Source organism: Porites lutea, chromosome 7, assembly GCF_958299795.1.
Source record: "Porites lutea chromosome 7, jaPorLute2.1, whole genome shotgun sequence".
In the NCBI taxonomy this organism is placed as follows: domain Eukaryota; kingdom Metazoa; phylum Cnidaria; class Anthozoa; order Scleractinia; family Poritidae; genus Porites; species Porites lutea.
In genome coordinates, this window is record NC_133207.1 from 4,836,810 (window position 1) to 4,864,633 (window position 27,824).

Here is a 27,824-nt window from a genome sequence, read left to right on the forward strand (position 1 = left end):
AGCGTGTTTTAGACAAATTAAAAAAGATGAAAAAAATTGTGTCGGCCGCAAATAATGATGCTACTGAGCAAATAATTAACGTTTGGAGTTTCATGATCATGCCGTGAGCTATAAGTGTTAATATCAAATGACAAAAAAAAGAGGACAAAAGTATATATGTTTTTTTTTTCATTAATATCATTTGAGACAGCCAAGGAATACTTTTCACAGGTTCAAAGGGACTGACAAAAACTGGGACAAATCATATCGATTTTTCCGTGTTCACCTTCCATCTGCTCGGCAGCTGATAAAGAGAAGGTTTATATAAATAGATAACAACGGTTTAAGGGACTAACTTTACTCTAATTGGTTGGTGTTTAACTATATTCATAAAATTAATGAATTTTTGCGAATTACGGAGCTGATGATGACAGGTAGCAAAACTGCAGTTTAAAAAGAGAAGCAATTCGGGCAAAATAGTCACTACATCCTTAAGCTCAAAGCGTCAAGATGACGGGAAAGATGGCTTTGTTTTGTATTATTTTGATAGTCATTTCTTCAGTGTTGGAGATAAACGCTATGGGTCCTCATGGCAGGGCGCCGAAAAAAAATGGGGGGAAAGAACAAACGGTAAGTAAATCTCCAAGACAAACATTTCACCCACAAAAAGTTACAGTCCATGTTACCTGACTGGCACAGGTCAGATACTGCCGAGCATATTTTGGATTCGTGGCGCTGGCTTGCGCGATTCCCGGCCAAATTTATAGTGGGGGTATAGCTCACCCAGAACATGGGTCCGTGGTGCCTTCATGTTCGTAATTTGGTCACGTCCAATTTTTAATAATGAAAAGCTCGAATTACTTAGGAGCCGTTCTTGTACCATTTAAGCACATGTTACGGGGAAATCCGATCTGACTGAGATCCTGTTCTCTTGTTTAAACTCTCTTGACAAAATCCGTCAACGTAGGGACGACTTAAGAAGTATCCTTCTGGCTATCTCTGATTATACGAATGTACGCAGTTGCATGAGTTGATAGCGACAACCAGGCACCTTAAGGCCCATTCACGGGAGTCTAAATCTTTAGTGAGATTCGTGTTGCAATCTTGTTGCGATTTCCAATTTCACAGCTATTTTTCGCTGCGAACGCCGCGTCGTTTCCAAACTGTGCAATATTTGATGTGCCTGTGCTCGAATCGTCCAAGGAAGAATAAAACTGCCGGGCGAGAAGAGAAGAGTTTCTGGACAAAAAAAAAGTCACCTACTTTCAGAGCAGAATTACGATATTAAGCAGTTATTTAAGCAAGTCAATATCTTTATATGGGAAAACCAACAAGAAATCTTTTCGAATATTACCCAAAGTTTATTGTTGCTTTCGTGATAGATGAAAACCTTCTTTGAATTAAATGGGTTAAGCGATTAAGAAACATCAAATGGAAACCTTACGTCGGTACTGCCGATGGGTTCTGGACAAAAACATGAAACCGAGGGACTTTAAGTCACATACTTTCAACGCAGATATTTGATTTTAGACAGCAAACTCAACATCTTTAGGGGAGAAACAACAAAAAATCTTTTGCAAAGATCCAAAGTTTTTTGACTTTTAAATTTCGAACTACAGATGATAAAACCTTCTTTAAATGGGTAAAGCCCTTAAGGAACGCCTAATGGAAACTTGAACGGCATAATCTTTAGTTTGGCCAATTACTTTTAAACTTCATGCCTTCGGCTCCACTTCTTTAATTCACGTTCAAAAAATGTTTGAAACTTTGTCGTGTTTCAAAGCATCTTGGAATTTGCAAAATATATGTAAATTTACCTTTCGCTTTGATTTTAGAAACCAGCCAGGAAGGACGCCGACACATCAGGATAAAAATCAACAGACGTGGAGCTGTCAATGCAGGTGAATATCTAACTCAAAAGACAAAAATGTGTGATGATTTGTAAAAGGACAAAAAAATCACGTGCCATTTGTTTTGAAAGACTGGCAAGGGCAGACCACCCCCCCCCCCCCCCGCCCTTCTCAGTATATGCCTTTAAATTTTTGCTTCGAATTTTAATGTAGGCTCTTCCGTTCTGTCTCCTGCGAAATAAAAGGAAATAGTTTATGCAACGCATCGTCTTTATCCACGTGACATTTGATTAAATGCCTGTTGCATTACTGCTTTTTAAGAGGACAATCGAGTATGAAACCTTTTTCCCACGCTTTTGTTCTAGACTGGCTTTTTCAAGTTTTCGTCAGAGTGTGATCTTCACGTGATTAATTAGCATTTCATGTATGAATCAAATAGTTCTTTAAATAATCAACTGTAAGTTTGTAGTCAAAATGGAACTAGAATAAAACAAGGCTTTCTGGGAGACATCCTTATGGGTTGCTAATTTTTTTGTTTCTTATCCATTTTTTTAAGGAGGATCAACCATTGTCAGCCAAAAACATATGCCGAATGGCACGCGAGCTCAACTGCAAAAAATGAGAGTGAACTGGCTTGGCGACCTAAGTTAAGCGGTACACTTGGCAAAAGCTAAGTGACGAGTTGACTGTCAAGTGTTAAAAAAAGAGAGAAAGTTAAATAAACGTGTACAAGAGACAAAAAACGTTGTTAGTTATCTTTCAGTCTTTTTTTCATGAGTTTATTGGTAGCCTTACAAACAAGGGGGAGCCTGAAAACATTTAAAGAAATGTAGCAGTGCGCACTAAAAGGGTCTGAAAATAATATAAGTTTTAAACGACTGTATTTTGTATATCTTTTCTGGAATGTTATAAAAGTAAGGTCCAAAATATACGAGGGGTGTTTTACCTGAGATTCAAACACCAAAAAAAGTGTTTAACAAACTCAAAACAGGGAGCCACGAGTTGTTTAGACTGACCGAAAGACTTTCTTCCAAGAAAATTACGGTAAATTCGTAGCGTAAGCCGTTTGTCAGTTGACAGATGTTTGTTAACACAGCACCGAACAAGCTATTCTATTTTGTGCTCAAGGAACGCTTGTGTAAACTAAAAGTGTCCAAACATCCTTGTAAGCTACAGTTGCAACTAACAATTTTAGCCTGAACCTGTGTACAGAAAGTCATAGAAAAGCATTATTTTATTGTTTGTATTTTTGTCTATTTTTTGTTTTTGCATAAATTTACGTTAAACGGAATTAATGAATAACGGCGATAAGTTAGTGGCATGAGTTTTCCCGAAGTGATCAGCGATCATTCAAATGTGGAGATTATATTAATTAAATTCAGTTTGTCGGCGGCAAGAGTGTATTTATAAGAAAGGTTCTATCTCCCTTTTTTGTAGTTTTTATTGCGCTCAGCATGGTATCTTGTAATTTAAGTTTAACGCAACAATTGTTTAAATGATCAAACTCCCTTCAGTGTCTTCCCCTCACATTATATTTGTCCTTTTATTTGGACTTATTTTTTGAGTGAAGGGAGGCCCTTTTTTCATTGTGTTGTATACTGAAAGCGCACCTATGACTCTTGACATCTATCAGGCCCTAAAGGCTGGTTTTCACTAGCGCATAAACATAATGATAAGCACAAGCACAAGCACATGTGTAAGCAAGAGAAAACTGGGTCGACATAAGCATTAAGCAAAAGAAAAACAGACATTGTAAAGTTCGTTGTTCTTGTGCTTATGCTTATGCTTATGTCGTAGCTTTGGCTTGTGAAAACTGGGTCGACATAAGCACAAGCATAAGCACAAGGCCGTGGACCAATCATAGGTGACTTTGACCCAGACCTCATGCGAACATATCAAAAGCAATATGGCGAATGCTTTGTCCGTCATCTTGTTTATCATTGGATCGAGGAGAGCTGGTATCGAGAATTGAGTCAAATATACCATTCAGCGTGTGCGTATGTCCTTATGCTTATGCTTATGCGCCAGTGAAAAGCAGGCTTAAGAGTTGTACCGGTCCCTGGGCGTACTCACTATAATGGTCTATGGTCTATGTTTTTCTGGCTTCAGTTATATGAAAGGGTACAGAAACCTGTCATTTTGGTTTGTTAAAAGATCAAAAAGGGCTTACGAGGATTAATTTTATAGCAGAGAAAAAGTCGAGAAAATCTCCTGGTTTTTGATTTATTCATATTTAAATGACAGTGCAACAGCAGTTAAAAGGGATGGAAAGTTCTAAACAAAGGTATGTGAAAGGGATACCATTTGTTATTGAAAGGTATATGAAAGGGGTATTTCCATCAAAAATGGTATATAAAAATGGTAAGGGGTTAGACCCCGGAGTCTACCCGTATAAGCACCCCCTGGGGTTTTGTGTGTTTTGCACCAGGGCCGAGTTGTTCGAAGGCCGATTAGCGCTTAACCAGGGGTTAAACTTAATCCGGGTTTCTTTTTGTGTTCAAAAGCATTTTCTCGGATAATTTTCCCTGTTATTTTTAGAGCTTCCAATCATCAACTTGTAGACAAAAGAATTTAAACTGAGATGCTTTTTAACTTTCCAAATCTGAACGCAAATCTTGCAATAACCCCGGGTTATCTTAACCCAGCTTTGAACAACTCGGCCCAGAAGATTACATTCGAGGCTCTCCTTGCGACCACTCTCGTAACCGACTAGCTCTAGTTACGACCGCCTTTGTGAAACCCCGTTTAAAATTTGACTTAAACTTTTTGTGATGAAAAGCTCTCGTAAGCGACCGCGACCACTTTTGGGATTACCCAATCGGAATTTTTCTTTGTTTTTAAGCTCTTGTAAGCGACCACTCAACTCATTTTTGCAGTAATATTTAGATATGTAGTTGGTCTAAAAAATTGTACGTAAAGTTTAACCGTGTCTATATCAGATATAAAGACAATCTCATTGCAAATCCTTTGTCTGTTACTCTTTTTTTGAAAGGGGGAACAACCGTTATCCACAAGAAGCATATGCCGAATGGCACGCGGGCTTGAATGCGAAAAATGAGAGGGAACCCGGTTGGCGACCTGAGTTAATCGGTACACCATGGCAAAAGCTAAGGGACAGAGTTGACTGTCAAATGTAAAAAAAAAAGTGAACGAAAAAAAAGAAAGATAATTAAAAGTGTGCAAGAGACAAAAATAAATGTTGTTAGTAATCTTTTTTTCCATGAGTTTATTGGTAACTTTAAATGATGATGCTCATTGATAAGGCCTGAAAACCATTATATCAGTTTCAAAGACAGGGACAACGTTTACAGCAGCTGAGTGGTCGGTGAAATCGCAAGTAGTTTACTTTGTCAACTTAAATAACCATTCGAAGCAGTTGAAAATAAAGGAATAATGAAGAAAGAAAAATAGTAATAATAATAATAATAATAATAATAATAATAATAATAATAATAATAATAATAGCAGTTTACTGGCATAACATGCAAAAAAAATTAATGAATAAATAAACGGTTAAACTGTAGATCGGACAAATCCAGTATTTAACAGTTGGCGCCAGTCATTTCACAAATAAACGTTTTGAGCCATTACATAAAAAGCTGAATTAGTAGAGGAATCGACCCGCTTGTCACCGCGGAGAAAACCTATTATCAGCAAGCTGACGATCAATAAATATATAACTTCAATTTACAAGCGGGCAAGGCACGTACCGAAATTAGAGAGTTTAAAGTTTACGTATACGGCAAACGGCAAACATCAGATTCAAGTTGAGAATTTGTCAATATAGAAAATGAGCAGCTAAAAAAAGTTCAAAGCAACTTCTATGGATAAAAAATTGCGTGAAACTACTAATTTATGTGTAGAGGTAATGAATAAACGGCAAATAAAGTGGAACCTTAGTCACCTGGCACAAATATACGTTAGCCGTTTGACATAAACGTGACGTCTAACTGAAGCTTATTCAAAAAGGATAAAAGGAATCGAACGTCCAGAATTGCACGCTATTGTTTGAATAAAATGGGTTTAAACTTATTTTTTAAATCCTTCTTTTTTAATGTGATGCTTGTTGTTTCTTCTAATCACTTTCTTTCTAGAATTCTCCAAAAAGAGAAGTATTATTTTTATAGGCCGGCAGGTGCATGATCCATTCAGGGATATATAGTCAAAAAGGCAATAACTTATCAAATAGTTATAACGGTGACTAATCGTGTGCCGTGTGTTAATGAGCCCACAACAACGTACAAATATTATCTTTACAGTCGGTATTGGGAATACGTTAGGATAATGATAAGTTCAAGGGAACCCGGCCGCCTTTGGTTTTAAGAGATTTATGCTATCCTACCCTTTTGCCAGTCCAATTCAAGAGTACTATAAATATTAAAAGAGAAATATACGTCAACAATATCTGAAAATTTCATTCTGATCGTTTCGTTCGTTGTTTTTAATTTTATCTTTAGAAGCAGCTATTTCTGTCCAAAAGAACCGTATGCAAATAGGTACAACAGTTGAAATGTAAGAAAAACAACCTGCAAGAAAAGACACTCGGCAGTCCGGATTCCTTCTACTCTAAAGGATATTCCTACGAAAATATACGGTCAGAAACTCCTCTGAAAGCGAAAGGCTTCAATCGATAAAACGAAAAAAGTACACATATTCTATTATAATTTTAGAAAAAAATTATGAAATAAAAAAATTTACATGTTCTGATCACGGATATTTTCAGCTGTATAGACACTAGCCACATTTGATCGCGATACTGAATTCGAAGGGGACAGACGGCAAACAGGCCATTTGCGAGTTCCAAAAACTCTCATTTTCAAACCGAGGCTGAGTGCAAAACCTTTCTTGCGATAATGAGTTTCATTTGCATGAGAATAAAACGTCATTTTCATATCAATGGCTTCGCACTTAGCTTCGCTTTGAAACAGAGACTTGGCCTATTGTTGTGGAAGGGAATATCAGTAAGTTGTAACTGTTCAACAGTAGGATGCCAAAAGTGCGTACCATTTATTTTACAATGGGTTTCAGCTCCATTAAATTCTATTTAACACCAACTGAAGCAAGCTATAATGTGAGTCCCTTCTCATTTCAAGGCGAAATTGTTCCTTGTTTTGTCTTGTTGCAAAGAAACAAGAACTGTGACCCTTTCCTTTTTTAAAATTTTGGACTTTATTTGCAAATTTCGCCCGTAATTTTGATACTTTTTGAAAAACACAGTTCGGCAAATACCCACTGTAGATTCCAAATCGAACTCGGATTCGTATGATCACGTACGCAAAACACAGAATAAAGGGCACGCAAGACGAAAACAAGCACGGTGACTCCATCTTTTTATTGTAGTTATTCAATTGTAATATACATGGCTGTCAGTTGTGCCAAGTTTGAAAAAAAAAAAAGGGTTGATAGTACATGCTATTCCGTCAAGGGAATTACATTATTAAAGATGCATTCAATGGAATTCGTTTTCAGTTTAAATCTGAATTTTTTATTTCTCCTATTAATGATAAAGGCTAGGAAAAAAAAAACATAAAAAATTAGTACTTGGTTGAATACATATTTAACCTGACAAGAGAAATTTCCTCACAGTATTCATGAAAAAGCAAAAAGCGAAATAATCGCTTGTTTCGACTCACTTGCTCTAAAACCTATAAAGGAGGTTTGTTGTTGAAGATCACTGCGAAAAAATTACGTTTTTTAATGTTTTATGGTCCTACTTTCTTTTCTTTCCCTAAACTTCTGGCACCAGTTGTTCGAAAGGTTTATAACGCCATCCAACGGATAGCAATTGGTTTCCCCAACACTTATCCGCTGGATAGTGATTTATCCGGTGGACTGGGGACTGGTTGGTTTAGTCCTAACTGACCGGAGTTAGATAACGTCTTCGACGCAGGTTCAGTACAATCCTGGACAAAAGTCCTTGGGACAGTACTGCAATATTCATATTTTTCGGTCTTTTCTCGGTTACCTCTTAAAACAGTGCATCCTTTTCGAAATTTTGTTGCAGTTCTCTCTCCCTCCACCCTACACAAAGTTGAAACTCGGAAAAATTCTGGATACACGCGTTCAACATTGTTTGTGAGGTGAGGGGAGGGGTTGGACATGTGTAAATTGGAAAACCCCCCAGAAATGTAAGTGTCCTTGATTGCAGGTCTACTTTAGCTGTTTTGTTTAAGGAGGGGCCACTGTTTTGTCTTTCATTGCTTTTAGCTCCTCTTCCTTAAATATTGCGAACATGCGCGTGAGCACAGCGATCGTCAGCCGCACATTTTGCAGCTATAGCGACAGTGTCGTCTCATGTTATTTCGCAAGGAATATCTGCTGTTATCTCCTCGCGCGTTACAGTATCCTTCTTTGGCCCAATGATGACAATGTGTTACACCATCCGAGCAACGTTTTCCTGTGAAAATAAAGACAACATAATAATGCTTAACCCTGTCACTGTCAAAGGTTTCCAAGGACAAAATTTTAAGAAAATTGCTAAATTTCATTTTGTTAAGTGATAGAATACAAACGGTGACATGTGAAATTAACGGCAACGAATGTTTCATCTGAATGGTCACACTATAGGCTTTTGCTTACAGACTTAGGGCGCTTTCCATTTGTCAGAACTGGCCAGCCGGACCATTGCGAGATCATTTAATTTGACAATGAAATCATGCGGCTTTTCCAAAGGGTTTTGCTGAAAAACCACTTCCTTCCTGCATACTATTTAGGATTTGACTGGTCTGGCTGTATAGTTTTGATTAAAAATGAAATTCTCATTACGACGGCAAGGATCTGGCCAGTCAATCAGTCACCATTCGCCTCAAGTAATGGTTCCAGGAATTCTTGAAGTTTGGATTCCACGCCGTGGATTGCTGATTCCAGGTACTGGATTCCAGTCTTTGTCAGTGGAACTTGGATTCTGGCTTCCAATATATAGTGGGTTCCGGATTCCACAAGCATAAATTTTCCTGATTCCGGAATCCTCGATTCCCTTTAGGGCACAGGGCGACACCCTGCGAAACTACATCATTCGCTCTGACAGTAAAAGGCTTAAGCACCACCTTTAAGCCATCCACACTGATACACTTAGAAAACGTCTATTTACGTAAGGAAAGTTGTCGCTTACCATTTACATAGCCTCCAGCCATGCAAGACGTTCGGCAGTTACGTATCATAAACTTTTCATACGTCTCGCAATAACCTTTCTCTGCCCAAGCAGGACATTCTTTTACCATTCTATCTTTAACTGATATGCTGCCTAAGGAGAGAAAGTTAAGGTAGGAATCACAACTGACAAAAATCGTTTTATTAGGCAGTTTTGACTTTGCAGAACTAATAACAAGGTGCCACAATAGAGCGTTTTGTCATGACGTCATGGCGACCATATTGGTTTTCCAAAACAGCTACCAATAAACGGCGGCCATATTGGTGTTCCAAACAAACCCTGTGAGAGCTGAACTCTTTTTTTTTTTATGTAAACGCTTTCTGTTGTTTCAACACATTTGAGTGAATAGCAAATGTTTATTGATAGCATATCAGAAATCATTCTATGAAAGTGGCTCGGTCCCCACATGTTACCCACTCGGACCACTATCATATACTAGTTAGATGATAACTAATGAAGCAAATTAATAAAATGAATGAAACAGATTAAAACTTTTACGCAGACGCGATATATCCTACCCTAAACTGTATATCACATTGAAATGTCTCTGGAAAATTGAGACAATGTTTGACAATAGAGCATATAAGAGGAGGAATAACATAAAGTTTAAAGGCAAGTATTGAGGCTTCAATCGTGGTCATGATATTTTTTTAGAAAAATTAGCCGATTTCTAGACCTCCCCCTCTTCAGTGTTAAATTTAATACGATTGTGCAAATCCGTGAAAGCAACATTAGTGGAGAGCGAAGCAATACCCGCACTCGTGAAAAGATTTAAATTATCTCGTGTTTTATGATAGTTAAAGCAAATTAGGCCGTGATGTAGATACTGACTTAAATGTCCTCGCACCCCCATTTAAAACTCTACCAAAACAGCGTGACTTACTTGATGAATTGTAACATAGTCCGCATGTCAAGCGACAAAATCCGAACATGAACACTGGTTTGCTGGTGCAAAGACCTCTTTTGGCCCAGGTGTCACAAGAAGAGACGCAATCCCGACATAAAGGGTCCAACACTGTAAGATTAATAAACAAACGAACAAATATGTACATAAGTTAAGTAAATGCAAATTAAAAACACGTTGCAATATGTCATGCAAAGGTAGCAGGTCCAGCAGGACGTGACACATCTGTTCAGCAAATTATGGTCCACCTAAGGGGGCAGAAGGTGTTTGGACTGGCTTTGAATTTTTGAATTAACTCATGATCAGTTATGGATTATTTACCACGCGATGTTTATAGTAGAGGTGCCGAGTAGATTGCTTACTGAAACACAGAAATATGATATTGTACAGTATGAGGTTGGAATGAGCTCTTGCTTGTAAGCGACCACCTTCTCAAAACAGACAAATTTTCGTACTCCCATCAAAGCCTTACAGTAAGCAAGCACGACTACTGGTTATATTTTTTTTTGTTCTCAGGAGACTGAATAATAAGTGAATTAGTTTTCATTTTACAGAGTACACGTAAAGTAAAAAGTTATTCTTCAAAATTGAAATTAAGAGGAAATTGGCCTCCGGAGAGGTCGGCAAACTTTTATTCAGTGTTGTGAAGAGAGAATAGTTGGTCATTATCCCGCGGGGAAGGGGGAGGGTTACTAAGAGGCTAATGGGGATGTGCCGCTGGATGGGGTCGCATTTTCACAACTGGAGTGACTATAATGGGGTTGTATTTTCAACAGAGTTACGAGAATGGGGTCGTAAATTTTCGGACTTTGGGGGTAAGTGGAGATTCAAAATGGGAAGAATCTCGGCTAAAAAGAAAAAGTTGTTGTTTATTGAATTTAACAATAAGCTCGGATTGACTGCATTGCATTGCTTGAAACCACGTTAATAAGGTAAATGCATAAATAGAAAGTGACTAAGTAGCGATCGCGAAAATTGCATTTTCCAAAAAGTGACCAAGATGGGGTCTATAATTGGCCAAAAATAGACTATAATGGGGTAGGGGCTCTGAGAGGCCAGCGGCACAATACCCAGCAAAAACATTAACCCAAGTAACCCCCCCCCCCCGGGTCATTATGCTCTCTTGGTGTGTCGCCATCACAATCTTGTATTATCTTAATTTATTGCATGTAGATGTAGATCTCACCTAGTTTTTCTGGTACGCACTTATGGCAAGCCCAAGGGCACCAATGATCCATCCTTTTGGCCTTTTTTACACAAAGCCCCCGGCTCCTCCAATGTGAACATTTTCTGTGTCGGTCATCACACTCGCCCCAAGTCAAATACATGCTATTTATCTGTTTTATAGTTTTGAACACTGCAACGAATTGAATTATTGTTATTGTTATTATTATTATTATTATTATCATTATCATTATCATTATTATTATTATTATTATTATTATTATTATTATTATTATTATTATTATTATACATTTACTGATCGTAGCATTTCCGGCGTGTCCCGGTATGCTGTATGGTTCGTCATATCTGACGGGAATAGCAACGAGTTATGGAATGGATTTGGAAAGTTGTTTTGGTTCATATTTGTTTTAATTAGCGAGTAGTCAGAGCATCTGAACTTATGGTGTATAGAGCGTTTTCACTCACGTGACCAGCATCTATGCAAACTTATAGGAACAAAAGAATATTGTTTATGTTGTAGTTAATTTTTTATGTCTGGTAATTTTTGTGTTTCCTTTGTTTTTGGGTATGGTAATGTATGCTAATAAAATTGAAACAAAGGAAAAATAAAAAATACCTAAGATAAAAAATTAACTACAACATTTACATAAGAAAAGAGATCAACTCCCAGAGGATTGGTTTGGAATACCAACATGGCCGCCGTTTTATTGTTTTGGAACACCAATATGGCCGCCGTGACGTCATATGAAAACGTTCTGTACTGTAAGTAGTTTGTATTCTTTTTTTATTCATAGCCTTGCAGTTTGTTCAAAAATTGTTGTTGTCACAATTTAAGCTTAAATATTGATTTTTCTGTCTTCGCGATTGCTTGAGCATGGAATCAGTTACATGTGATCACATATGATGTATACGGAGAGGAGAATAAAATTCTATCAGCAAGCCAAGGGCCAGAGCGGAAAGGCAACGACCAGCCTCTATCCCTAAGGTCTATACGTGTGTCTTACTTTGAGTCGAAGCGATGCTGCGTTGACTTTTATGGTACAAATCTTAGTGGTTTATACCTGGGTCCAGTTGTTCGAAGGCTGATTAGCACTTAACCCGGGGTTAAATTTAACGAGTTTCTTTTCGTTTGTTCAAAAGCATTTTCTCTGTTCTTTATTAGAGTTTCCCATCATCAACTTGTACACCAAAAGAATTGAAACTGAAACGCTTTTTAAGGTTTCAAATCTGAATTCAAATCTCGCACTAACCCTGGGTTATCTTAACCCAGCTTTGAAGAACTGAGCCCTGGGGTTTAAATTCAGTAACCTAACGTTAGAATCAAATCCTGCCTCTCTTACACTCAAAAGGCCAGGTCACAAAGTACACCAATAAAAAAGAGCCTAAAGGCTATAGCTGTATATCATACTGCTAATCGTCAGTTGCTTACACTTGGGAAGGCAATAGCCCCATCTCTTGTCTTTATTGTAGTTCACTGTTACTGAACACCACTTCTTCTTATTAAAGGACATACAATCGTAAACGAGTCGATTTTTAAAGAAAAACGGAAACGTGCAGGCTCTTCCACGGCCATTTCCACCGAAGGTACATATGCCACAGCTTCGCGGGCAGCTGTTCCGCATATAAGAAGGATTAGTTAAGCATTCGCCGTGTAGTGCCCACTCTCCACAGTTACTGTGCACGTCCATGCAGTCCGGAGCCTCTTCATCTGTTTGGCAGTGCCCCCATTTCTTGTCTTTGTCATAGTTGTCTGTAGTTGCGCACCATGTTTTTCCGTGTTTGCAGCCGTCATATGTGCATTCCCTGTACGTTTTGTTTTCGAAGATGTACGGAAACACACATGGTGCGTTTTTAGCGTTTCCATCCAACGTATAGACTAGAAAATATACAAAATGAATAAGACTCTTCCCAAAATATTTATATAAAAAAACTAAGACTGGCAACGAATTAACGCAAACAAAAGAAGAGAACTGCCACTTGTTCACGTAATTTGTTGGTTCTCTCTCACGAGCTTCTAATCTAGATCTCTCGCTTTTAACCAATTCCTTTGCTTACACTCTTAACTGCAGCCCTATCCAGAACATATCAAGAAAGTTAAACGAAGTTCACTTAAAGAAATTAATGGTTTCCATTTACCCATTTATTTTTCCATCCATTTAAGACTGATTACTAATACTGACCCACGGTCGTACGCGAAATCTAACTAGAGAATATCGGTAGTGGTCAATATATTTTTCCTCCAAGCATTTTTTCATTCTTTTTTTTTTTTTTTTTTTTCGACTTGATGTTTGAATAGCACCTACCTACTTTTGCTGAATTTTCCTGAATTAGCATGTAGTGATCGTACATGGTGTCTTCCATGGTGTGATTCGATCTGGTGTAAGCTGCTTTAAAATCAAAGTAATACAGTGTTACAATTTATTAAGCTGGTGAGTGGTTTGGAGGGTGGGGTTGTGGCATAAAGTTACTTTTCCCCTAGCAACGTTTTGAATATCAATAGAAAATTTGTAGCAATGAAAATTAAACTGTATGTCACGGAGAGTTCTCCCACCCTCCGCCCCCTCCATCTCTCTATCAGTGTGACTATCAGGTCTGACTAGATATTAAACCCTGGCCTTTAACTTTGCTTGGTGAATAAGAAATAACTGTGAATGGCGTATCTGCCACTTATCCAACACCATCTTGTTTGCTAACTCACACGTGACTTCACTGCTGTTCAAACTTGGCCTGATTCTCAGGTCAGGGGCCTTTTTCTCGAAAGTCACGATAACTAGTCGATCCCGAAAGGCTGCTTCGTGTTTGTCGTGTTTGCATTTAAGATCAAGGTTCCAATCCTTTTGAAAATCATATAATATTACCATTAGTTAACAAAGCAAAATTGAACTGGTTTGTGAGCTAAGAACTGTGCTATTATTCAACAAATTTTTGCTTTAAAATTTGCCTTCGGGCCAGTAAAGTTTTCAGGCCTTCGAGAAAGGGGCCCCAGGTTTGAAGTCAGGGTTTAAAACCACGTTAAGGTGAAATAATACGGTCAACATTTTCGCTCAAATTGTTGCGCAACATTATTGCTAGCATTGCAAGTTGAAAAGCGTTGTTGCCCGTATAACCACATTCGCCCACAACTTGTCACGCAGCAAATTTCAATGTTGCAATTTGAGGCTCGTTAAAAACATATTGCGTTGTGAATGGTCATCTCTCTGTTTTGTGTCAGCAAACACAGTGGTTGAAGAGCTAGCCTTTCTAAGAAAGTGAGGGATAGCCATCCTTGGTTTAGGATTATCAGTGGGCGAAGAAGATCAAAACAACACAAAAGAAACTATAATGTTTACATAATAGAGTGGATGCTTTGCGGGAGGAAATTGCGGGAGCTCTACCATTAGCTGGAAAAGGAACTTGAGTCGGGAAACATTGTTGCTTCAATTTTTGAGTGATAACTCATTTAAAGCTCTTGTCCTCCTCTACTTGCTTTTATAATCCGCTCAACAAGTTTTCCACAGACATGGGGCTTGTCAAGTTCTTTGCATAAATCTAAAAGACCTCCACAACCTCCACCATGTTTACTTCCTGTCTAAATTTTCCCGGAGGTCAAGTGCGCGCTTACTCATCATCATCCCGCGCTTTTAGTGCGAGAAAATCGACCAACACAGGCGTTGTGACGCAGGGCAAGTTGTGACGGAAGAGATAGATACAAAAGTAGAACTCGGGTCTACTTTGCGCAACATGTTGCAGCAATTTGCAACATTGAAATTTGTTGCGTGACAAGTTGAGAGCAAAGGTGGTAATATGGGCAGCAATGCTTTTTAACCTGCAATGCAACGATGTTGCACGACAGGTTGAGCGAAAATGTTGCCTGTAATACCTGATCTTCAGGGATGAATTCTCAGGGTTTTTATAACGATGTAGGCCTGTCCTAATAGGTATCGTAAATATCACATTCTCGTTCACTAACTCTAATATGGTGACTTTTTATTTGTTAGTTTTTACTTAGTAATTAATAATACTTGAAAATAAGAAGAGAGGATTGGCACCTTCGCTCGTCGCCTGCGCAGACCACATACCACAAGTCAACACATAAAAGACAGCCATACAAAAACAAGTCGCCTTCGTTGTTTCCATGCGGACCCTAAAAAAACATAAAATAGAACAATGATTATTGCAAAGAATTTTATCTCCGTTCACATGTAACTTTATTCTATTTCTTGTTTTGGATTTATATCCGAGATCTAATGAAAACGGACAGCCATCAAAGTGGAAATAGTTGAAAACGATATGGGTAAGCCCGTTTAAAACAAAACACAAAAATCAGAAAAGACCGTTTTCTTTATATATTTTGGATAGAAAAGAATACATTTTAGAACAGAAAAAAGAAGTTCCAAAAAAGCCCAAAAAATCGAAATTATCCAAAGGGGTTAGTGTTCATGGTTCTTGTAAAAAAATCGAACTTTTTACCACGTGTGCTTTTTTGGCAAACCAAGAAAGTAAAGATCGCTTTTTGAATAATATTCTGGAGCGAAAAGAATACTTTTTAGACCAGAAAAGTGAAGTTTCAAAAAGTGACGTTTCAAAAACGTCCTAAAAATCGAATTTTTAAAAGGGTTTAGTCTATGGTTTTTGACAAAAAATTGAGCCTTTTACCATGCGGGTTTTTGCTATGCAAACCAAGGTAGAAAATATTGTTTTTTTATATTCTGAACAGAAAAGAATACTTTTTAGAGCAGAGAAGTAAACATTCAAAACTGTTTAAAAAACCGCAATTTTTTAAAGGGGTTTATCCCTGATTTTTGTCAAAAAATGAAACTTTTTACCATGTGTGCTTTTTTCCAAACCAAGGAGGAAAAGATTGCTTTTTAATCTTATGGAGAGAAATGAATACTTTTTAGAGCAGAAAAGTGAAGTTTCAAAAACGTCCGAAAAATCGAATTTTTCAAAGGGGTTAGTCCATGGTTTTTGTCCAAAAAATGAGCTTTTTACCATGCGGGCTTTTTAGGCAAACCAAGCCAGAAGAGATCGTTTTTTAATATTCTGGATAGAAAAGAATAAATTTTAGACCAGAAAAGTAAAGTTTCAAAAAGGTCCAAAAAATCAATTTTTTCAAAGAGGTTAGTCCATGGTTTTTGTCAAAAATTGAGCTTTTTACCATGCGGGATTTTTAGGCAAACCAAGGCAGAAATGATTGTTTTTTTTTTTATATTCTGGATAGAAAAGAATACTTTGTGGAGCAGAAAAGTGAACTTTTTAAAAAATGTGTAAAAAATCGCAAATTTTTAAAGGGTGTAGTCCATGATTCTTGTCCAAAAATCGAACTGTTTACCATGTGTGCTTTTTTTCCAAACCAAGGAGGAAAAGATTGCCTTTTAATATTATGGATAGAAAAGAATATTTTTTAGACCAGAAAGGTGAAGCTTCAAAGACGTCCGAAAAATCGAGTTTTTGAAAGAGGTTAGTTCGTGTTTTTATCAAAAAATCAAGCTTGTTACCATGTTGGTTTTTTAGGCAGACCAAGGCAAAAAGATCGTTTTCTAATATTCTGGATAGAAAAGAATACTTTTTAGAGCAGAAAAGTGACGTTTCAAAAACGTCCTAAAAATCGAATGTTTCAAACGGGGGTTATTCCATGGTTTTTGTCAAAAACTTAAGCTTTTTACTATGTGGGTTTTTTAGGGCTTTAAATGCCGAAACGATAGTTTTTTAATAATCTGGATAGAAAAAGAATACTTTTTAGAGCAGAACTCTTAAAAAAAAGTAGAAAATCGCCATTTTTTACAGGGGTTAGTCCATGGTTCTATTCAAAAAATCGAACTTTTTACCATGTGTGCTTTTCGGGCAAGCCAAGGAAGAAAAGATGTCCTTTTAATATTCTGGATAGAAAAGAATACTTTTTAGATCAGAAAAGGGAAGTTTCAAAAAATGTCCCCAAAATTGGATTTTTTAAAAGGGGTAAGTCCATGTTCTTGTCAAAATATCGAGCTTTTTACCATGTGGGTTTTTTAGGCAGCCTAGTGCGGAAAAGATTGTTTTTTAATATTGTGAATAGAAAAGAATACTTTTTAGAGCAGAAAAGTGAAGTTTCAAACAGGTCCAAAAGATCGAATTTTTCAAAGGGGTTAGTCCATGTTTTTGGTAAAAAAATTGAGCTTTTTACCATGCGGGTTTTTTTAGGCAAACCATAGAAGAAAAAATCGCTTTTTAATATTCTAAATAGAAAAGAATACTTTGAAGACACAAAAAGTGAAGTTTCAAAAGCGTCTGAAAAATCGTATTTTTTAAAGTGGTTAGTCCATATTTTTTGTCCAAAAATATAGCTTTTTACCATGTGAGTTTTTTAGGCAAACGGAGGCAGAAAAGATGGTTCTTTCAATATTGTGGATAGAAAAGAATACTTTTTAGAGCAGAAAAGTGAACTTTTGAAAGGGTGTAAAAAATGGCAGTTTTTAAAGGGGTTAGTCCATGGTTCTACTAAAAAAATCGAGCATTTTTGGCAAAGCATGGCAGAAAAGATCGCTTTTTAATATTCTAAATAGAAAAGAATACTTTTTACACACAAAAAGTGAAGTATCAAAACCGTCCAAAAATTCGACTTTTTCAAACAGATTAGTCCCATGTTTGTTTTTTCAAAAATTTTGCTTTTTACCATGAAAAGATCGTTTTTTAATGTTCTGGATAGAAAATAATACTTTTTAGAGTAGAAAAGTGAAGTTTCAAAAACATGCGAAAAGTTGAGATTTTCAAAGGGGTTGGTTCATGGTTTTTGTCAAAAATTGATCTTTTTACCACAAGGGTTTTTTAGGCAAACCGAGGAAAAAAAGATTGTTTTTTAATATTCTGGAAAGAAAAGAATAGTTTTTAGACCATAAAAGTGAAGTTTCAAAAACGTCCGAAAATTCGGATTTTTCAAAGGTGTTAGTCCATGTTTTTGTCAAACACCCGAGCTTTTTACCATATTCTAGGAGGAAAAAACGCCTTTCAAGGCTATTAAAACAAGAAGTTCAAAAAATCGAAAAATTGACTTTTTCCCAAAGGGGTTAACCAACCCATGGTTTTGGTCCAACTTTTTTTTTTAGGCAATATAGGCCAAGAAAATGTCTTTTACGATATTCTAGATCGAAAAAAACGCCTTTCTAGGCTATAAAAACAGGAAGTTCAAAAAGTCGAAAAATTGACATTTTTTCAAAGGGGTTAACCCATGGTTTTGGTCCAGAAATGACCATTTTTCCAACTTTTTTTTGGGGGGGCAATATAGGCTCGGAAAATGTCTTTTACGATATTCTAGAACGAAAAAACGTTTTTGTAGGCTATAGAAACAAGAAGTTCAAAAAAATAGAAAAATTGACATTTTTCCAAAAGGGGTTAACCCATGGTTTTTGGTTCAAAAATGGCCATTTTTCCAAGCTTTTTTTTTTGAGGCAATAAAGACCAGGTAAATGTCTTTTACGATATTCTAGAACGAGAAAACGCCTTTCTAGGCAATAAAAACAAGAAGTTCAAAAAGACGAAAAATTGACATTTTTCCTAAGGGGTAAACCTAAGGTTTTGGGCCAAAAATGGCAATTTTTCCAATTTTTTGGGGGGGAAATATAGGCTGGCAAAATGTCTTTTACCAAATTCTAGAAGGAAAAATCGCCTTTCAAGGCTATAAAAACAAGAAGTTCAAAAAATCGAAAAATTGACATTTTCCCAAAGTGGCTAACCAACCCATAGATTTGGTCAAAAAATAGCCATTTTTAAAACTTTTTTTTTTAGGCAATATAGGCCAGGATGAAGTCTTTTACGATATTCTAGAACGGAAAAACACCTTTGTAGGCTATAAAAACAAAAAGTTCAAAAAAATAGAAAAGGTGACATTTTTCCAAAAGGGGTTAACCCATGGTTTTGGTCCAAAAATGGCCATTTTTCCAATTTTTTTTTTCACGCAATATACATTAGGAAAATGTCTTTTACGATATTCTAGAAGGAAAAAACGCCTTTCTAGACTATAAAAACAAGAAATTCAAAAAATCGAAAAATTGAAATTTTTTCAAAGAAGTTTACGCATGGTTTTGGTCCAAAAATTGCCATTTTACAAAATTTTTTTTGAAGGCAATGTAGGCCAGGAAAATTTCTTTTACGATATTCTAGAACGAAAAAACGCCTTTCTAGGTTATAAAAACAAGAAGTTTAAAAAGTCAAAAAATTGACTTTTTTTCAAAGGGGTTAACCCATGGTTTTGGTCCAAAAATGGCCATTTTTCCGACCTTTTTTTTGGAGGCAATATAGGCAAGGAAAATGTCTTTTACAATATTCTAGAACGAAAAAAACGCCTTTGTAGGTTATAAAAATAAGAAGTTCAAAAAGTCGAAAAACTGGCATTTTTTCAAAGCGGTTAACCCATGGTTTAAATCCAAAATTCGACATATTTCCAACTTTTTTGTTAAGGCAATAATGGGAAGGAAAATGTCTTTTACGATATTCTAGAGCGAAAAATGCCTTTGTAGGTTATAAAAACAAGAAGTTCAAAAAGTCGAAAAATTGACATTTTCTCAAAGGGGTTAACCCATGGTTTAGGTCAAAAAATGGCCAGATTTCCAACTTTTTTTTTGAAGGAATAATGGCAAGGAAAATGTCCTTTAAGATATTCTAGAACGAAAAAACGCCTTTCTAGGCTACAAAAACAAGAATTTAAAATATCGAAAAAATTACATTTTTGCAAAGGGGTTAACCCATGGTTTTGGTCCAAAAATGGCCATTTTTCCAATTTTTTTTAAGCAATATAAGCCAGGAAAATGTCTTTTACGATGATCTAGAGCGAAAAAATGTCTTTCTAGGCTATAAAAACAAGAAGTTCAAAAGGTCGGAAAATGGACATTTTTCAAAGAGGTTAACCCATGGATTTGGTCCAAAAATGCCGTTTTTTTAACCTTTTTTTTAAAGCAATATAGTCCAGAGAAAGGTCTTTTATGACATTCTAGAACGAAAAAACGCCTTTCTAGGCTATAAAAATGAGTAGTTGAAAAATTCGAAATATTGACATTATTTCAAAGGGGTTAATCCATGGTTTTGGTCAAAAAATGGCCATTTTTCCAACTTTTTTTTAAGCAATATAAGCCAGGAAAATGTCTTTTACGATGATCTAGAACGAAAAAATGCCTTTCTAGGCTATAAAAACAAGAAGTTCAAAAGGTCGAAAAATGGACATTTTTCAAAGGGGTTAACCCATGGATTTGGTCCAAAAATGCCGTTTTTTTTTAACCTTTTTTTTAAAGGCAATATAGTCCAGAGAAAGGTGTTTTATGACATTCTAGAACGAAAAAACGCCTTTCTAGGGTATAAAAATAAGAAGTTCAAAAGGTCGAAATATTACCATTATTTCAAAAGGGTTAATCCATGGTCTTGGTCCGAAAATGGCCATTTTTGCAAACTTGTTTTTTTTAAGCAATATAAGCCAGGAAAATGCCTTTTACGATGTTCTAGAACGAAAAAATGCCTTTCTAGGCTATAAAAAACAAGATGTTGAAAAGGTCGAAAAATTGACATTTTTCAAAGGGGGTTAACCCATGGTTTTGGTCGAAAAATGGGCATTTTTCCATTTGTTTTAAGGCAATACAGTCCAAGGAAAGGTCTTTTACGATATTCTAGAACCAAAAAACGCCTTTCTAAGCTATACAACAAGAAGTCCAAAAAGTCGAAAAATTGACATTATTCCAAAGGGGTTAACCATGGTTTTGGTCCAAAAATGTCCATTTTTCCAAATTTGTTTTTTTTAGGTATTAAAGGCCAGGTAAATGTCTTTTACGATATTCTAGAACGAAAAAACGCCTTTCTAGGCTATAAAAACAAGAGGTTCAAAAAGTCGAAAATTCAACATTTAATCAAAGGGGTTAACCCATGGTTTAGGTCAAAAAATGGCCAGATTTCCAACTTTTTTTTGAGTAAATAATGGCCAGGAAAATGTCTTTTCGGATATTCTAGAACGGAAAAACGCATTTCTAGGCTGTAAAAACAAGCAGTTTCAAATATCGAGAAATTTAGATTTTTTAAAAGGGGTTAACCCATGGTTTTGGTCCAAAAAAGGTCATTTTTCCAAATTTTTTTTTTAAAGTATTAAAGGCCAGGAAAATGTCTTTTACGATATTCCAGAACGAAAAAATGCATTTTTAGGGTATAAAAACAAGGAGTTCAAAAGGTTGAAAAATTGATATTTTTCAAAGGGGTTTACCCACGGTTTTGGTCCAAAAATGGCCATTTTTCCAACTTTTTTCTTGAGGCAATATAGTCCAGGGAAAGGTCTTTTATGATATTCTAGAACAAAAAAACGCCTTTATAGGCTATAAAAAGAAGATATTCAAAAAGTCGAAAAATGGACATTTTTTCAAAGGGGTTAACCCATGGTTTAGGTCAAAAAATGGCTACATTTCCAATTTTTTTTTCAAGGAATAATGGCAAGGAAAATTTTTTTAGGATATTCTAGAAAAAAAAAACGCCTTTCTAGGCTACAAAAACAAGAATTTAAAATTTCGAAAAAACTACATTTTTCCAAAGGGGTTAACGCATGGTTTTGGTCCAAATATGGCCATTTTTTTTCAATTTTTTTTTAGGGAATATAAGCCAGGAAAATTTCTTTTACGATGATCTAGAGCGAAAAAATGCCTTTTTAGGCTATAAAAACAAGAAGTTCAAAAGGTCGGAAAATGGACATTTTTCAAAGAGGTTAACCCATGGATTTGGTCCCTAAATGCCGTTTTTTTTAAACTTTTTTTTTGAGGCAATAAAGTCCAGAGAAAGGTCTTTTATGACATTCTAAAACGAAAAAACGCCTTTCTAGGCTATAAAAATAAGTAGTTTAAAAATTCGAAATATTGATATATTTCAAAGGGGTTAATCCATGGTTTTGGTTCAAAAATGGCCATTTTTCCAAATTGTTTTAAGCAATATAAGCCAAGAAAATGTCTTTTACGATGATCTAGAACGAAAAAATGCCTTTCAAGGCTATAAAAACAAGAAGTTCAAAACGTCGAAAAATGGACATTTTTCAAATTTGATTTGGTCCAAAAATGCCGTTTTTTTTAAACTATTTTTTTGAGGCAATATAGTCCAGAGAAAGGTGTTTTATGCATTCTATAACGGAAAAACGCCTTTCTAGGCTATAAAAACAAGAAGTTCAAAAGGTCGAAATATTGACATTATTTCAAAAGGATTAATCAATGGTTTTGGTCCAAAAATGGCCATTTTTCCAAATTTGTTATTTTAAGTAATATAAGCCAGGAAAATGTCTTTTACGATGTTCTAGAACGAAAAAATGCCTTTCTAGGCTATAAAAAACAAGATGTTGAAAAGGTCGAAAAATTGACATTTTTCAAAGGGGTTAACCCATGGTTTTGGTCGAAAAATGGGCATTTTTCCATTTTTTTTTGAGGCAATACAGTCCAAGGAAAAGTCTTTTACGATATTCTGGAACAAAAAAAACGCATTTCTAGGCTATAAAACAAGAATTTCAAAACTTCGAAAAAGTGACATTTTTCCAAAGGGGTTAAGCCATGGTTATGGTCCAAAAATGTCCATTTTTTTTTTGAGGCAATACAGGCCAGGAATATGTCTTTTACGATATTCTAGAACGAAAAAGCGCCTTTCTAGGCTATAAAAACAAGAAATTTAAAACGTCGAAAAATTGACCTTTTTGCAAAGGGGTTAAACCATGCTTTTGGTCCAAAAATGGCCATTCTTCCAACATTTTGTTTAGGGCATATAAGGCCAGGAAAATGTCTTTTACGATATTTTAGAACAAAAAAACTTCTTTCTAGGCTATACAAACAAGAAGTACAAAAAGTCAAAAAAATTGACATTTATTCAAAGGGGTTAACCCATGGTTTTGGTCCATAAATGGCCATTTTTCCAAATTTTTCTTTTTAAGGCATTAAAGGCCAGGTAAATGTCTTTTACGACATTCTAGAACGAAAAAACGCCTTTTTAGACTATAAAAACAAGAAATTTCAAAAAATCGGAAAATTGACATTTTCTCAAAGGGGTTAACCCATGGTTATGGTCCAAAAATGGCCGACTTTCCATTTTTTTTTTTAAGGCATTAAAGGCCAGGAAAATGTCTTTTACAATATTCTAAAACGAATAAACGCCTTTCTAGGATATAAAAACAAGAAGTTCAAAATATCGAAATATTGATAAGATAAATAATATGAAACATGAACTATGAAATATGAACCTCAATAAAAATTGATAATTTTTAAGGCATTAAAGGCCAGGAAAATGTCTTTTACGATATTCTAGAAAAAAAAAAAAAACTTCTCTCTAGGCTATAAAAACAAGATGTTCAAAACATTGAAAAATTGATATTTTTTCAAAGGGGTTAACACATGGTTTTGGTCCAAAAATGGCCATTGATTTAAAATTTTTTTTTTCAGGCAATATAGGCCAGAAAAATTTCTTTTACGAAATTCTAGAACATAAAAACGCCTCTCTAGGCTATAAAAACAAGAAGTGCAAAAGGTCGAAAAATTGAAATTTTTCCAAAGGGGTTAACCCATGATGGTTGTCATAAAAAAAAAATTAATTTTTTCAACTTTTTTTTGCAGGCAATATAGGCCAAGAAAATGTCTTTTACGACATTTTAGAATGAAGAAACGTCTTTTAGGTTATAAAAACAAGAAGTTCAAAAAATCTAAAAATTTAAATTTTTTCTAAAGGGGTTAACCCATGGGTTTGGTTCTTAAATGGCCATTTTTCCAAATTTTTTTTTAAGCAATATAAGCTAGGAAAATGTCTTTTACGATATTCTAGAACGAAAAAATGCCTTTCTAGGCTATAAAAAACAGGATGTTGAAAAGGTCGAAAAATTGACATTTTCCAAAGGGGTTAACCCATGGGTTTGGTTCTTAAATGGCCATTTTTCCAACTTTTTTTTTTGGAGGTGATATAGCCCAGGAAAATGTCTTTTAGGATATTCTAGAACAAAAAAAAGCCTTTCTAGGCTATAAAAACAACAAGTTTAAAATATCGAAAAATTGACATATTTCCAAAGGGGTTAACCCATGGTTTTCGTCCAAAAATGGCCATTTTTCCAAATTTGTTTTTAAAGCAATATAAGCTAGGAAAATGTCTTTTACGATATTCTAGAACGAAAAAATGCCTTTCTAGGCTATAAAAAACAGGATGTTGAAAAGGTCGAAAAATTGACATTTTCCAAAGGGGTTAACCCATGGGTTTGGTTCTTAAATGGCCATTTTTCCAACTTTTTTTTTTGGAGGTAATATAGCCCAGGAAAATGTCTTTTAGGATATTCTAGAACAAAAAAAAGCCTTTCTAGGCTATAAAAACAACAAGTTTAAAATATCGAAAAATTGACATATTTCCAAAGGGGTTAACCCATGGGTTTGGTTCTTAAATGGCCATTTTTCCAAATTTTTTTTTAAGCAATATAAGCTAGGAAAATGTCTTTTACGATATTCTAGAACGAAAAAATGCCTTTCTAGGCTATAAAAAACAGGATGTTGAAAAGGTCGAAAAATTGACATTTTCCAAAAGGGTTAACCCATGGGTTTGGTTCTTAAATGGCCATTTTTCCAACTTTTTCTTTTTGGTGGTAATATAGCCCAGGAAAATGTCTTTTAGGATATTCTAGAACAAAAAAAAGCCTTTCTAGGCTATAAAAACAACAAGTTTAAAATATCGAAAAATTGACATATTTCCAAAGGGGTTAACCCATGGTTTTCGTCCAAAAATGGCCATTTTTCCAAATTTGTTTTTAAAGCAATATAAGCTAGGAAAATGTCTTTTACGATATTCTAGAACGAAAAAATGCCTTTCTAGGCTATAAAAAACAGGATGTTGAAAAGGTCGAAAAATTGACATTTTCCAAAGGGGTTAACCCATGGGTTTGGTTCTTAAATGGCCATTTTTCCAACTTTTTTTTTTGGAGGTAATATAGCCCAGGAAAATGTCTTTTAGGATATTCTAGAACAAAAAAAAGCCTTTCTAGGCTATAAAAACAACAAGTTTAAAATATCGAAAAATTGACATATTTCCAAAGGGGTTAACCCATGGTTTTCGTCCAAAAATGGCCATTTTTCCAAATTTGTTTTTAAAGCAATATAAGCTAGGAAAATGTCTTTTACGATATTCTAGAACGAAAAAATGCCTTTCTAGGCTATAAAAAACAGGATGTTGAAAAGGTCGAAAAATTGACATTTTCCAAAGGGGTTAACCCATGGGTTTGGTTCTTAAATGGCCATTTTTCCAAATTTTTCTTTTTAAGGCATTAAAGGCCAGGTAAATGTCTTTTAGGATATTCTAGAACAAAAAAAAGCCTTTCTAGGCTATAAAAACAACAAGTTTAAAATATCGAAAAATTGACATATTTCCAAAGGGGTTAACCCATGGTTTTCGTCCAAAAATGGCCATTTTTCCAAATTTGTTTTTAAAGCAATATAAGCTAGGAAAATGTATTTTACGATATTCTAGAACGAAAAATTGCCTTTCTAGGCTATAAAAAACAGGTTGTTGAAAAGGTCGAAAAATTGACATTTTCCAAAGGGGTTAACCCATGGTTTTGGTCCATAAATGGCCATTTTTCCAAATTTTTCTTTTTAAGGCATTAAAGGCCAGGTAAATGTCTTTTACGACATTCTAGAACGAAAAAACGCCTTTCTAAACTATAAAAACAAGAAATTTCAAAAAATCGGAAAATTGACATTTTCTCAAAGGGGTTAACCCATGGTTATGGTCCAAAAATGGCCGACTTTCCATTTTTTTTTTTTAAGGCATTAAAGGCCAGGAAAATGTCTTTTACAATATTCTAAAACGAATAAACGCCTTTCTAGGGTATAAAAACAAGAAGTTCAAAATATCGAAAAATTGATAAGATAAATAATATGAAACATGAACTATGAAATATGAACCTCAATAAAAATTGATAATTTTTAAGGCATTAAAGGCCAGGAAAATGTCGTTTACGATATTCTAGAAAAAAAAAACTTCTCTCTAGGCTATAAAAACAAGATGTTCAAAATATTGAAAAATTGATATTTTTTCAAAGGGGTTAACACATGGTTTTGGTCCAAAAATGGCCATTGATTTAAAATTTTTTTTTTCAGGCAATATAGGCCAGGAAAATTTCTTTTACGAAATTCTAGAACATAAAAACGCCTTTCTAGGCTATAAAAACAAGAAGTGCAAAAGGTCGAAAAATTGAAATTTTTCCAAAGGGGTTAACCCATGATGGTTGTCATAAAAAAAAAATCAATTTTTTCAACTTTTTTTTGCAGGCAATATAGGCCAAGAAAATGACTTTTACGACATTTTAGAATGAAGAAACGTTTTTTAGGTTATAAAAACAAGAAGTTCAAAAAATCTAAAAATTGAATTTTTTTCTAAAGGGGTTAACCCATGGGTTTGGTTCTTAAATGGCCATTTTTCCAACTTTTTTTTTTGGAGGTAATATAGCCCAGGAAAATGTCTTTTAGGATATTCTAGAACAAAAAAAAGCCTTCCTAGGCTATAAAAACAACAAGTTTAAAATATTGAAAAATTGACATATTTCCAAAGGGGTTAACCCATGGTTTTCGTCCAAAAATGGCCATTTTTCCAAATTTGTTTTTAAGGCAATATAAGCTAGGAAAATTTATTTTACGATATTCTAGAACGAAAAATTGTCTTTCTGGGCTATAAAAACTGCAAGTTCAAAAGGTTCAACAGTTGACATTTTTGAAAGGGGTTAACCCATGGTTTTGGTCCAAAAATGGCCATTTTTGCAACTTTTTTTTTGAGGCATTATAGTCCAGAGAAAGGCCTTTTACGATATTCTAGAACAAAAAAAAAACGCCTTTCTAGGCTATATAAACAACAAGTTTAAAAAGTCGAAATTTGACATTTTTCCAAATGGGTTAACTAATGGTTTTGTTCCAAAAATGGTCATTTTTCCAACTTTTTTTTTGAGGGAATAATGACCAGGAAAATGTCTTTTAGGATATTCTAGAACGAAAAAACACCTTTCTAGGGTATAAAAAAAAGAAGTTTAAAAAGTCGAAAAATTGAGTTTTTTTCAAACTGGTTAATCCATGGTTTTGGTGCGAAAATGGTTATTTTGTCAACTTTTCGTAGGTAATATAGGCCAGGAAAATGTCTTTTAGGATATTCTAGAACGAAAAAACGCCTTTCTAGGCTATAAAAACAAGAAGTTTAAAAAGTCGAAAAATTGAGTTTTTTTCAAAGGGGTTTACCCATGGTTTTGGTCCGAAAATGGTTATTTTGTCAACTTTTCGTAGGTAATATAGGCCAGGAAAATGTCTTTTAGGATATTCTAGAACGAAAAAACGCCTTTCTAGGCTATAAAAACAACAAGTTTAAAATATCGAAAAATTGACATTTTTCCAAAAGTGGTTAGACCATGGTTGTGGTCCAAAAATGGCCATTTTTCCAAATTTTTTTTTAAGCAATATAAGCTAGGAAAATGTCTTTTACGATATTCTAGAACGAAAAAATGCCTTTCTAGGCTATAAAAAACAGGATGTTGAAAAGGTCGAAAAATTGACATTTTCCAAAGGGGTTAACCCATAGTTTTGGTTTGAAAAATGGCCATTTTTGCATTTTTTTTTTGAGGCAATATAGTCCAGAGAAAGGTCTTTTACGATATTCTAGAGCGAAAAAACGCCTTTCTAGGCTATAAAAACAAGAAGTTGAAAAAGTCGAAAAATTGACATAAAGGGGTTAACCCATGCTTTTGGTCCAAAAATGGTCATTTTTCAAACTTTTTTTTAGGGCATTTAAGGCCAGG

General features: G+C 35.1%; 1 protein-coding gene and 1 long non-coding RNA gene across 2 annotated transcripts; one reads left to right on the forward strand and one right to left on the reverse strand.

Annotated features, from left to right (window-relative positions):
- The first annotated feature begins 285 nt into the window (after positions 1-285).
- Positions 286-2,572, forward strand: LOC140944896 (uncharacterized). Its single transcript, XR_012166701.1, has 3 exons — positions 286-609; positions 1,815-1,880; positions 2,386-2,572. It is a non-coding gene; the product is annotated as an uncharacterized lncRNA (long non-coding RNA).
- Positions 2,573-7,666: 5,094 nt separating this feature from the next.
- On the reverse strand, positions 7,667-13,452 carry LOC140944118 (uncharacterized). The gene is made up of 6 exons (XM_073393241.1): positions 13,372-13,452; positions 12,498-12,944; positions 11,070-11,240; positions 9,863-9,994; positions 8,941-9,072; positions 7,667-8,226 (listed from the first exon to the last, which is right to left on the reverse strand). The coding sequence occupies exons 1-6, from the start codon at positions 13,427-13,429 to the stop codon at positions 8,084-8,086; spliced, it is 1,083 nt and encodes a 360-aa protein (XP_073249342.1). The 5' UTR covers positions 13,430-13,452; the 3' UTR covers positions 7,667-8,083.
- Positions 13,453-27,824: the final 14,372 nt, after the last annotated feature.

What these genes read in the sequence shown, in the direction of transcription:
- LOC140944118 (XM_073393241.1), bottom strand. Translation starts at nt 13,429, where the DNA reads ATGGAAGACACCATGTACGATCACTACATGCTAATTCAGGAAAATTCA. An exon ending in GGAAAATTCAGCAAAAGTAG is followed by an intron (nt 12,945 to 13,371) that starts GTAGGTGCTATT and finishes TATATTTTCTAG; the next exon opens with TCTATACGTTGGATGGAAAC. An exon ending in GGCTGGAGGCTATGTAAATG is followed by an intron (nt 8,227 to 8,940) that starts GTAAGCGACAAC and finishes TTATTTTCACAG; the next exon opens with GAAAACGTTGCTCGGATGGT.